This window comes from Cariama cristata, unplaced genomic scaffold (assembly GCF_000690535.1).
Source record: "Cariama cristata isolate BGI_N322 unplaced genomic scaffold, ASM69053v1 scaffold40943, whole genome shotgun sequence".
NCBI classification, from domain to species: Eukaryota; Metazoa; Chordata; class Aves; order Cariamiformes; family Cariamidae; genus Cariama; species Cariama cristata.
Window position 1 is genome coordinate 1 of NW_009607401.1, and position 12542 is coordinate 12542.

At 36.7% G+C, this 12542-nt stretch overlaps 1 protein-coding gene across 1 annotated transcript; it reads left to right on the forward strand.

Annotated features, from left to right (window-relative positions):
- Positions 1–55: 55 nt before the first annotated feature.
- On the forward strand, positions 56–11634 carry SUB1 (SUB1 homolog (S. cerevisiae)). The gene is made up of 5 exons (XM_009696693.1): positions 56–203; positions 1560–1632; positions 3345–3464; positions 8751–8859; positions 11300–11634. Exons 2-5 carry the CDS (start codon positions 1561–1563, stop codon positions 11377–11379), a joined length of 381 nt encoding a protein of 126 aa, XP_009694995.1. The 5' UTR covers positions 56–203; position 1560; the 3' UTR covers positions 11380–11634.
- Positions 11635–12542: the final 908 nt, after the last annotated feature.

A 12542-nucleotide genomic window follows, 5' to 3' on the forward strand; every position in this document is an offset into this window, starting at 1 on the left:
TTTTTGTGCTACCTTTTCTCTCTTCCGCCGCCAGTGACCTGCAGCCTGCTTGCTGCCACCCTGCCCCGGGAGCTCCTCAGCGTCCTTGCCCGCGCCCCTCTATTCAGGCTCTCGCTTGTTTCCCGTGAGGGGCAACACGAGCCGTGGAGAACAGGAATAGGGGAGGAAAATGGCGGCTGAGATCCGCCTACCTGGTGTGCCTAGCTCGTCCTATCTTGCCTTTCTTCTCTGTCTTTCCCTCGTTCTCGCTTGACCCGTCTCATTCCGCCCTCGCTTTCACCGGTGCTTCGGTGTCACCTCACCTCTGCCTGCAGACAGCCTCTCCCGAGAGGCACCTATCACCCCCCATTTCTTAGTCCTCTAGCTTCCGCCCCCACCTTCCTCCATATTGTTACTGCCTTATCCTGATGCAGACCCTAGGGTTATTACCTGCTGGTGCCCGCGCCCCCCATCCATCAGTCTTGTCTTGTTTGGGTCACCGATTTAATGTCATCGCTGTGCTTATTTTCACATTGTCCCATTCCAGCTCTCCTCTGCCTCCATCCTGCAGCGTTGTTTGTGTGTGCCTCACCGTGCCCTGTTTAATTTTCAGTGCCACAGGTTCCGTAGCTGTCCTCCAAGCTATTACAATAGAACTTGCCCTACTGTAGATCCATTAGAGTTATTCAGACTCTGTTTTTTCCTTTGCACATGTTGTTTCTGCTGCCAGTTTAAAAACACTGCTATTCCTTTTTCTTTCTTGAGATATGCTTCTTTAATATTTTCTTAGCCTTTCCTAGCTGTAATTTATTTTATACAGTTTCTCTCTGGGATGCTTGTTTTTATTCTGAAAGAACAAACGAGCTATTTATTTGTTACAAAGAGTTTCTAGTAGCACGCAAGATGTGCAACTGCTATATCTAACCACATATTTGCATACCAGAGAGATGTAGAGGCACACCTGGCAGAATGCATTCAAGGAAAGTTGAATGTCTGCTTGTCTGTCAAATGAATAGACTCTAGTGACTGATGTGTTAAAGCTGCATTGGAGATATTAATTTCAATACTGTAGTTCACTGTAACTGAGGGAGTTTTCTGACTTTTGTATTATTGATGAGAACTTTAGCTTCATGTATGACAGTTATGCAGCATGTTGCTTACAAATCCAACTGGGCGAAATACCTATGCGAGAGTATAGATAATGCTAGCACTTAATAGTGTATATTTGTGAATATAATACAAAGAATTCAACTGTAGGAGAATATTGTATTTTTTACATTATGGTTTCTGCCATATCTAGGGGTATATGAAACTAGTGAAAAATCGTCCCCTTGTAAACGGTTCTGAAACTGAAACACTACATTTAATGCAGTTGCAGCAGAAAGAGGGAGATATAAGAGGAAAGAGTGTGTTTGAGATCACATCTACAATGTGTATCAAAGGTTATATGAAAAAACAGGAAAGGCTTTAGGGGGATTTTGAATAAGATGAGCCTTTACAAACAAGTTTGAAGATGGCTTTTCAGCTGTAATGGGACATATTCCTTTTATAATGTTCTCATGTTATTTCTCTTTTCCTAGAATGCCTAAGTCAAAGGAACTTGTGTCTTCAAGCTCATCTGCCAGTGATTCAGATAGTGAAGTTGACAAAAAGGTGAACATTCTATACAGTTTATTACTACTGTATTAACTCTTATATTTCAGGCTGGGCTTAAGGAATTAGGTGAACATTGTGTCACAACATGCATGTCATTCCATATGATTTATCAGAAACTTAACCCAAACCACTCCACACACTCCCCCCACCTTCCCAACAACTACAACAAAAAAACCCCACCTCCCAAGATTAAGGTTTGGGTGGATAGGATGCTTTTTGCCTTGCAGTAAACTTTTTTTCTTAAGTTGCATTTTGCTCTCTTCAGGGTTTTCCATATGACATATCTAACCACAAGCTTCCTGGAATTCTTTGCTGCTTTGTGGCAAGTGATAGAAAACTTCTGTATAAACTGCCCCTGGTGGCAAGAATTTGGACTAATTTTAAGTGCAAACACCCTCCACCTCCCTTTTGGTATCTGGATTACTTGTTCGAAACAAAACCCTCCACTTGCCCAGTCCTCCATGTGCCACTTGCTTATCTTTCTTGCATGTTCGTTTTCTCTATTTCAGATTCTTCCATTTACTGTAATACTACTTGCTAGTTTCTCAGTTAAAGCTGAGCCAACCTGAATGTCTTTGAGTTGATTAATTTTAACATATGTTGACTGTTTCAAATGTATAAATTCAGTGTTCCCATTTGTTTTTAATAGTTACTGAATTTATAAGTTTATATAGATGTACCAGTCATTACAAACAAAACCAGAAAAAACCCCCGTGAGTGTATCTTTTTAAGAAATATTAGGTGGTAACACAGACATCAGTTCTTTTAATGTAGTATGTGAAGAAACTCCATCTGCTTTACTGAATTGGTTCAAACATGACTTGGTTGTACTCTGTAAATTAGACAGTCTGTCAGATCTTAAGAGAAGATGGTCAGGTGATTTTTTTTTTTTTATATGGAACTGTATTCCTGGAAAGACATAGTCTAACAGTCTGTTTTGGTGGACAGTAAGATGTTTGTTTTTTTTTCTTTTGTAACCTGCCATACTTGTTGGAACTGTTTGTCTTTAAAAGAGGTTATCCACAGTATGATTCTAGCAGGTGAGACTAATTTTTGGTATCTGTATTACTCTTTTCTCCCACGCCTCCCCCCAGCAGGCATGGTTACTATATATCCATTAGTAGAAATAGTAACCTTGTAGCATGTGCAGGTAATTTGGTTTACAGGTGATACTGTCTGAATGTTTTGAAAATATCTTTAATTTATCCTGCTGTGGACAGAGATTGGATGTGGATTCTAAAAAAATAAGACTACTCTGATGGAGGTGATTTCCAGATCGTTTCTTCATTGTCTCATCTAGGTGGTTTTTTTTTTTAGAAGAGGTGTAAGCTGTCCTGCATTTTTTGTTGCACTATGTAGGAAGGAAGGTGAAACTTTTGTCAGACTTAAAATTTTTTATTAAAAGTACTGAACCAACAGTATTACTGTGCAAAAAGAGTAGGATTTTTGAAATTTATTTTGATCTAATTCAGTTCTCTTTAAAGCCAAAGTATTATGGTAAATTTCACTGGGAACAGAACTAGGCTCATTTGAAGATATTTTTTTTTTTAATTCCAATCTAAATGTACAGTATTGGATTTCTGCCTTCAGAGCAGGAAGGTGATAATGTGCATGGCATAGTAGTAGTGTGTGACCTCTAATGTAAAATTTTCTGTAACTTACAGATTGAGTTGTGGTTTATTCTTTTCTTTTTTTATTCTTGCTCCAAGGCAAAGCGGAAAAAGCAAGCAGCTCCAGAAAAGCCTGTAAAGAAACAAAAGACTGGTGAAAGTTCAAAAGGTGCAGCTTCTTCTAAGCAAAGCAGTAACAGAGACGAGAATATGTTTCAGGTAAAATTGATGACTCTTAGAGCCTGGTTAAGGTGACATGTTGCATCATATTCAGTATGAATTTTATGAGGTGATCTGAATATCCTGACAGCATAGTGCTTGGTCTCCTGCATCCTTGGCCAATGAGGATTATGATGCTAGCATGCAGATGAGATGCTCAGAAAAAGCGTTGTCAGGCTGAGTAAAAGAATCTGAGTTGTACAATTGATCTAACCCTCATGTCTTTGCCCAGGGTAACTCTGGGTAGTCATTTTGTGGTAAATACAGCACTTACCGTGAGCATACTGTAAATATTAGATAAGGACTGTCTCTACGTGGAAATGTTTTTAATCAGGACTCTTGAAAGAATGGTTCTTGGAAACAAAAGTGTGGACTCTTCATTCTTGTTTAACTAGGTCAAGGGCAACTTGGCTCCTATATTTGTCAGATGGTGTCTTGGAGTAAGTTTTGCTTATTTCTTTGTTTTGTGATGCAGATTTTTCTGACTGAACATCCAGAAAGATTGTAATTTTTGACATTGTGCTTGTTTTTAAGATGGGAAGAATGTATGTTTTTGAGTAGCAAGATGCATTTGTGAATTCAGGGTGTTGCAGTTCCCGGAGTTAGCTGACGCAGTAGCAGTGTGTGTGTGCCGAAAGCTGTGCAAAAATATGCGTAGCTCAGAATTTCCTGTTTTGGGGTTATGGATCAAGAATTAATAAATGTCTCTGACTAGCTGGATGGAAAGGAAATTAAATTCTTAGAGACTTTGATTCTTAAGTTTGTGAAAGGGTGTGGGAGAGGTGCCTAGTTATTTTTAATATATCAATTCTCACTTTCGTCTTCACATATAGTTAGGAGGGAGAGCTTCAGCTGAAGGCAATGCCTGGACTTCCCCATCAAAGGAAGAATATAGTACTTTTAGTTCTGCTGGGGTGTGCTTTGAACCACGTAGGAAAATGGGATAGTGTCTTTTACACCTTAGGTAAACTGCAGGTAGAACTCAAAAAACTTATGTATATGCTTTATGCTGTGTTTGTAATAAGTTCAGAAATTCCAGCCTTGGAGAAAGCTGTTAAAATTTTAAATGCTCCCCTGATGCAAAACCCCAAAACTTTCAAATAAAAGCAAAAGTATTTGTGTGCTCTGATTTCTTTCAACCTTTTTGACCTAAGATAATAAAGAGTTACTAAAAACAGACGGTAGAGGGCTCCTGTTAGTCTGATAAGAACAGAATTCTTCCAGTGTTGAGTATAATACAGAAAAAATATTTGAATATCACCTTGACCTAAAACATCAGTGTTATTTAGTCTCTGCCTGCCTTTTAGTTAATCAACATTTTTTTTTAGATCGCTTACTGTGTTATGTGAAAGTTTGTGAGTTTTTTTTCATGCTAGATCAACTTGTGTGCATTAACTAAGATGCAACTGTTTCAGTGTATAAGTAGCACTGTAGGTCTGGGGATACTTCCTCTCTCTTCCCCCCTACCCAGGAGAGCATGCTAGAAGATCTAGTTGCATGTTAGTTTTTAGGTATGGTTTTGTTTGTTCTAGGATTATTAGTAATACTAGAAACTCTCCTTTCTGCTTTCCCATGGCTGTAAAGTGACCTCTGATGTGCAAGTGACTTTGCAGTATAACTTACAAATGTGGTTTCAGTTGATGGAAATCAGACTGTAAAGCATTCTAAAGATAGTCAGAGGTTCTGTGGTGTCCATATTGTGCAGCAAATGATGTGAAAGTTGAGAGGCTTGTTGTTCTACACCCTTAGGCTGCATTCTTCAAGTATACAGCTTCCCTGAATATAGAGCTCATTGTGACTGCCGTATTCCAAAGATTCAGCATTTTCAAAAAGATCTACATTTCGTTATTTTTGTTTGAGACTAATGTTGGTGTAATGGTATTCTTGAAACTAATTATGAAGAATAGTATAAATGTAAGTAGAAGGGAATTAATTCTGTATAAGAGACGAAGTGTATTTTATTTATTTACATGTCTTGGCCTTTTTAGGTTTTATAGGTAGCTTAGTATACTTTGGAGTTTGTTAAAGGATTTGGGTGCAGCTGGGGTGTGGAAATTTATGTATTACTAGAGGACCTGAGGACAAGTGTTATTTATGTTAATGTGGAAGGGTTTAGTGTTGATGCCTTAGATTCCTGTCTGTGGCTTCAAGCCAGTGTGAGCTCTGCATCATGTGCTTTGGTTAGTTTGACAAATCCTGTCATCTACCTATGCCTGATTTGGATAAGGTTTGTTAATGCTGTCAGGATGCAGTACTAATGACTGCCCAGAGTGGAACCACATCGCATGATCAGAGATTTCACTGAAATTGTTACTTCGAAAGCTGTCTGTCTATGTGTTATCCTGCCCCCTCCCCCCCGTGTTTTTTTTTTAGGTTTGGGTTGTATTTGCTTTTTGATTTGTGAGAAATAAGTTCTTTGGTTTCCCATGGTAATGTCTTTATTGTAGGCTGCTGAAAGTACACAAATATATAAGTTTATGATGTTCTGGAAAGGTGATTCATTTAGCACATAAATTCTGAAACTTAGGTGGTCACTAATGCATTTCACAATCAATCTGATGTGCTGCAGATTTCACTGTTTACAGGACTTTTTATTGTGCTCCTTCTAATGCTATACATAAAGTTATCACCTAAGAAAGGATGCTTTTTTGCTGTTTATGCTTCTACAGTGTGTATACAGTTTACTAAAGACAAACTGGAAATAGGAGGAAAAATGGTGAAGAAGGTGGTTGCTGACAGGAAGTCAGTTGCATAGCTGTGAAAGGAACCAAGACACAGTTCAGTGCATTTTATTTTAAGAAACAGAAACCTGGAAATAATGCTTTTAATGTCTTCTGATTTATGTAATTCAATAGAATAGTATAATCTAAGGAGCTGTAATATTTAATAAAAAGCATATGAATTTGTCTGTGAAGGTTGAACTGCAGTAACTACGCTGCTATCAATCAATACAACCCTTGGATCAGTACTGTGGTGATAGAGATACAAAAATGTCTTAGTTCGGTGAAATTATTCTAGGACTATCAGCTACTGCTTGAAAAAAGATTTGTTCAGAAGTGAATCTGTGCCAGAATTGCAGGTAATTAACTGAACATGAAGAAACATCGCTTTACTTAAATAGTTAAATCTAGATTTTGGTTCAGGTTTTTAACCGTAGATGTTAATTGAAACTGTACTTTAGAAACCTATTTAAAGCTTTTACTGGTGGCAGCTTTTGCATAGAGTTCAACTAAACATTCAAAATTTAATGTGAACATTCAGCTGAAATCTAGACAGTGATGTAAAACCTAACTTAATTTCAGCATTTTCATATGGAACTGTTTCGATTTAAGGTAGACTGACTCACTGAGTAAAAGAGAACTTGGCTTTATTGCCCTTCACCTTTCTGTAGTTCAATTAAGACATACAGTCTTAGTCTTAAAATTCAAATACTAAACGTTTTTACTGTATTTGCAGCTGTAATTGCTATATTGTATCAGATTTTATTTCTTAGAGCAAATCTGGGATTACTTGGCAATGCACTGTTATTCTTTGATAGCCCCAGAAAAAAAAGCTGTTACAGAGTACTACTACTTGAAGCTGTTCTTAGAGGTGACCTTAAAAGTCACTGAAGTGTTAAAGGGTAAAACCAACAAATGTTGTTCATGTAGGCTGATTAGGATATTCTTTGCCAGCAGTGCTGACGGACTTGGGCATGGTACCAAGTTTGGTCTGAAAGAACTAAGCTACCATACCTTATTTTTGAATGTTAAATTTGTTAAATTTATAAATTTTGTTAAATTTGTAGTACTGTAGAAGTATTTAATAAATCAATCAAAAATATATTTTATAAACTGTAATGTTTCGAGACACGTTTTAGTGGGTTTAGCGAGCTTGGTGGCATTGGGTATACAGTTGGACTTGATGATCTTTGAGGTATCTTCCAACCATAATGATTCTATGATTCTATGTCTTGTTCATTTGAAAGGATGCTTTGAAGTAGGAAAACTGCTTCAGGCTTATGGTATCTCAAGATGTCCTAATTGTTTTAAAATCAGTTTTAGAGTTAATTTAGCATGATCTGCCTGAGAAGAAAAATTACTTTAAGCAAGCCTAAAGCATTCTTGCTTATATCTGTTTTGTGAAATAACAGCTTAAGACCTAAACATCTGTGGATTGTTTTAGTTGATTGGAGAGTTGTTCAACCTTTCTGATCAGATTTAATGCTAGTAAGATGTGTATGGGCCCTTGTTAAATTGTATCAAAATGCAAGATGCATAAAATAAGGAAGTTGGAAATTAATGTTTTATCAGGAAGGAATATTCTGTTTTAAAATTGTTTTCTTTAGAAAGTGTTCGTTCTTCATAACATGTACCCAGAAGGTGCATGCATAATTCTAACAATTTCTTACATGAATTGTGTTTGATTGTGTTTTTATTATCTAATTTCTGATTCTCAAATTCACATTATACTTTGAATTTATGTGAACAAATCTTTTTTTATCAAATTTTGAAAGATCTTTAATTAGCCTAAATGTGTAGTGTAATACATAGTTGTCAGTGTGACTGCACCCATTTCCCTGCGGCACCACCCTGCCTGCTCCCCCCATAAAAGACAACCTTATTATTCAGTTAAGCCACTGTGGTGCAGAAATTAGGAATTCCAAAGACATTTCATACTGTGCTACATGCTGATAAACTTGAAGGATTTGAATGGTGTTTTGGAACACCTGATACAGTGAGATAGTGTTTTAACCACAGTTCCAATGAAGTGCCATGAGGACTTAGGAGTGGGCATGGGACAGCTGATGGCTACCGTTCATTTCCATCTGTATTTACTGTGCTTAAAAAAAAAAGGAAAAAAAACCCTCTAGAAATTGTAGTTATCTTATGCGAATATCTAATATGCTTTCTGTACCTATGGAATGGACTAAAATTTAGATTTATGAGTAGAGCTCCCTATTTGCTTACAACTGCTGCAAACAAAGATGGTTATAATAGAGGCAAAATTTTATTTCAGAAAACAGTAAGTTAGTGTTTTTTGTAAGAAGTAAGCATGTTAAGAATATAGGTATTTCTGTTCTAGGAGAGCTACTTTTGCATTGACCATTGAATGGTCAGTGCATTTTTATGTCGTTACTTATTAGCCTATTGACTACTCTGGATTAAGCTTTTGATCTTGTCGTTTCTCTGGTGTCTAAGATAAGCGGCAGTGTGCAATGTCACATGTCCAAGTCCGATACTGCTGGGAAAAGTGAATGCTGTAATATGTAAAATACCTAAAAGACCCTTATATGTGTTTTGACAGATTGGCAAAATGAGGTATGTCAGTGTTCGTGACTTTAAAGGGAAAGTCTTAATTGATATTAGAGAATATTGGATGGATCAAGAAGGTGAAATGAAGCCTGGCAGAAAAGGTATTGTTCTGCTTCATGTTATTTTGTATTAAAGATTGTCTGCTGTTTGCTGGAGAAATTTGCGTATCAGATACTTTGTTGCTACATGATATTTTTAGAGTGATATTTTGACTTTTTCATAATTTATATTTTAACAAATGGTTAGTTATCTGTAGATTATGGACAAAAGCAAAGTGGGTTCATTGGCCTGTTTTCCTAAATGAATCCTCCATGATTTATGGAAAACAAGGCATCAAATACAAGCAGATTTGGTATGGGAGTTATTAACATAGCCATACTTTTTTTTCCCCCATTGACTAACTTAATCAACACAACTTCTTTCTTTTATTACAATAGGATTTCTTATTTCATAATTCACTGATAAGATTGAACTTACTTATTTGTGATGTTAATTTCTTTAAAACAATTATGTCCTCTGATTTCTATCAAATTTTAGATTAAAATAATTAAAACCTTTGATGCAGCTAATTGTGGAAAAAATAAGTCCAGATTTTGTTGAGGTGAAAATACATCAAGTGTTCGAGTTTCGGTACTGTGCTTCTAATCTGCAGCACAGCATAAGCCTTTGTACCTTTAATTGCTGCTCCCATACCTGCGTTTTATGGCATGCCTTTACTGAACCTTTTTCAGAACTTTGTCACCTGCAAGATGAGGATGCAAGGATAGTTGCAGTAGTAGTGCTTTGCTTAATGTCATGTTACTTCTGTTAGAAAAACCTCCTTTAATCTATTTTCATATTGTGCCAAGGAAAGAGGTAAGTATGAAACATTCTGCTCTGGAGATTGAAGACATTTAATGTACAATCAGCATAAGGTTTGTTACATTCTTCTGGTGTGTCCAGGAGCAACTCAGTGAGTAGACATTTGGAAAGCTTGAGAAGCATTTTCAACATTTCTTAAATAACCACTGAGAATAGGTTTGTATGAACAGGTGCACTGGTACTGTACAAGAAAATTTCTTGTTTAGGATTTGTTGTTGCTCCTTAGCAAAAAAGATTACTCTAAATTCTGAGGACTTTAACCTGCCGTGTTTTGAGGTGGAAGTCAAAAGTATATGCAGTTTGAGTGGCGAACTACGAGATTTGATAGGTAGGCCAAGTGACAAAAATTACATTATGTACATAGAAATGTTTATCAGTGTAACAAAAGGGTTTGAATTTTATTAGGATAAAATTAATAATGATCTGATACAGTATGTGAGTCTAATGTTTCATTGATGCACTTACAAGCTGCTTATCTAGCTATCCTAAAAACAGTATAAGCAGTTGAAATTGTGTAATAAAAAAACAACAACAAAAAACTCCAACAATTGAAGTTATTGTGTCAGATTGTTTCAAACAGCAGGTCTTAATTGTGCGCAGTTCATCTTGTCTGTGATTCAGGGTCATCCTGATGACATTTGGTCCCCTAATAATGGTTAGCACACCTGACCTAACTGTTCTCAAAAGAAGCACCCTCTAAAGACTGGTGGAAAACGGCTTAGAGTAGCTCCATGCAGACTGCTTGCTGCTCGAAATTATGGTGGTGCACTGGTAAAACAGTGATGGTAGAAGGAAAAAAAAATATGATGAGCCCCAAAAATGGAATTAAAAGTTTCACCTGTTTTCAGATCCTGCTCCACCTACAGGGGAAAGCAATGAAGGAAGCCTGATCACTGAGGGGGGAGAGTGGGGGTAAATAGTAGAAGAGTCTGGCTGCGGAGAGTGTGAGAGGTAGACCTGTGAGTCTGTACTTGCATAGAGTTGGCATAGAGATTGTAGGTAAAGAATGAGGAGAGTAAAGCACAAAGGAAACATGTGCCTGGGCCCAAGCTTGAGGAATTACAAATTTGGAACTGAAGAGATGGGTTGTGGGGCACTGAATGATTATTAATTGAATGTCACTAGAAACTGGAGTGAACTTGAAGTGAAAAAATAACTTCCGTGTTGGTTTGTGAGTGCTAGGGAATGGAACAGAGTCTCTCCAAAATATTACTTACCGTATGTGTTATTTACAGTGCTTTAAGAAACAGGAGGGGATAAAAACCCCAGAATTATGGTACTTTAAAAGTGCATAGAAGTTCAGTCTACAGAGATATGGCTTTTAGGAGCCAAGTGGAATATGAATGATTTCCTGCTTCTCACCCAGGGCTCTTGTGCTGCCTTCTGTCAAGGCCAGAGCTGTATTTCACTACCTGTCTTTAGCCTGATACTTGGGAATGAATTTATTACACCATATTCATTTTCTTTGTAATTTAAACTTGTCCAGAGATAAGTCGAAAGTTAAACTGAAGTGTTCCAAATGAGTAGTTTCACCTTGTAACTAAGATGGTTGTTGAAGTAGTTCAAGCATTAGTAGTTATAACATAGACTTTGTGTATGAAACCAGCCTTGATAGTAATTATGCAAGATCCTGCACCACAATTTTCTTTGTCTTAAGTGTTTATTTTTAATGCCTTTCAGGTATTTCTTTAAATCCAGAACAGTGGAACCAGCTGAAGGAACAGATTTCTGATATTGATGATGCAGTAAGAAAACTGTAAAGACAGAGCCATACAGAAACTTTTATCATTTTTGTTGTTTTAAGCGGTCTTTTTACATTGGCTTTAGTTTTCTAAAATATTGTTTTCCAAGCTATTGTATATTTGGATTGCAAAACAATTTGTAAGATGAATACTTTTTTTATGTGCATTAAAAGTGTATTCTGAGTGAGGCTATTTGTGTATACTTTACTAAAAGGAAATGTGTTGCTTTCACCTCATGGTGTAAAATAAACAAATCAAATAATATGTAAAGCATACTTGTTTATGGCCTTTTGATTGAAGGTGTTTGTTGATAAGGCCGCCTGATAGCTTTAGCCTTTGTTTTAGCTTCAGTTTAGTTAACAGTAAATATGAATTTGTTTTCTGAGGAGATTTCTTAAAATGTCTCCATTTAATTTTTTCTTTCATTTTACTCTTTGGTATTGCCCTGACAGCTTTCTGCTTTAAGACTTGATACAAACAGTGAATACTTGGTAAAACACATTTTTGTAGATAATTTTAAATACTCTATTTGCTAATTTACCGTATTTATTCAGATGTAAACAGTTCTGAGTATATAGACTTTTTTGCATTATTTGCATGAAGTGTTATGCTAAACAATAACACTTGAACACAAGCCACATGCTATTTCTTCCCATTTTTCTATAGCTTGCTTGACTTAGAAGATACAATTAGCCTTTTTTCTTGAACCCTAGATTTTTAGAGTGTGATGCATAAACTTTTACAGTAATAGACATATACCTCAGAATAAGATAGTATTTAAAAGCTCCAGATGTGATTATTAGTTAGGTACCCTTTTCAAACTTTGCATTAAATTAATTTTTGAACACATACTAACTAGTTATTCTATAGAAAAGAACAGTTAACCTGTCTTTGTAGGGCTTTTGTTCATCTGAGAGTATTGCCTAAACAGCGATGCTTAAACTAGGCTGTAACACAGGTTAAACAGTCAAACAGGGTTAAAATTGTTTCAGCCGAAATGTCTGGCAATCATGCATCTGCCCTGTCCACACTGCCTGCCCAGACCACTTAACTTGGCTTGCTTTGTGTGGCTTACATGTGCACAACTGTTTTATCTTTTGTGCAGAAGATACTTGGTGCTTGCAGCAGAGCGCTGGTACACAGTGGATCATGACTCTGGCAAACTTCACTTGTCAACCATT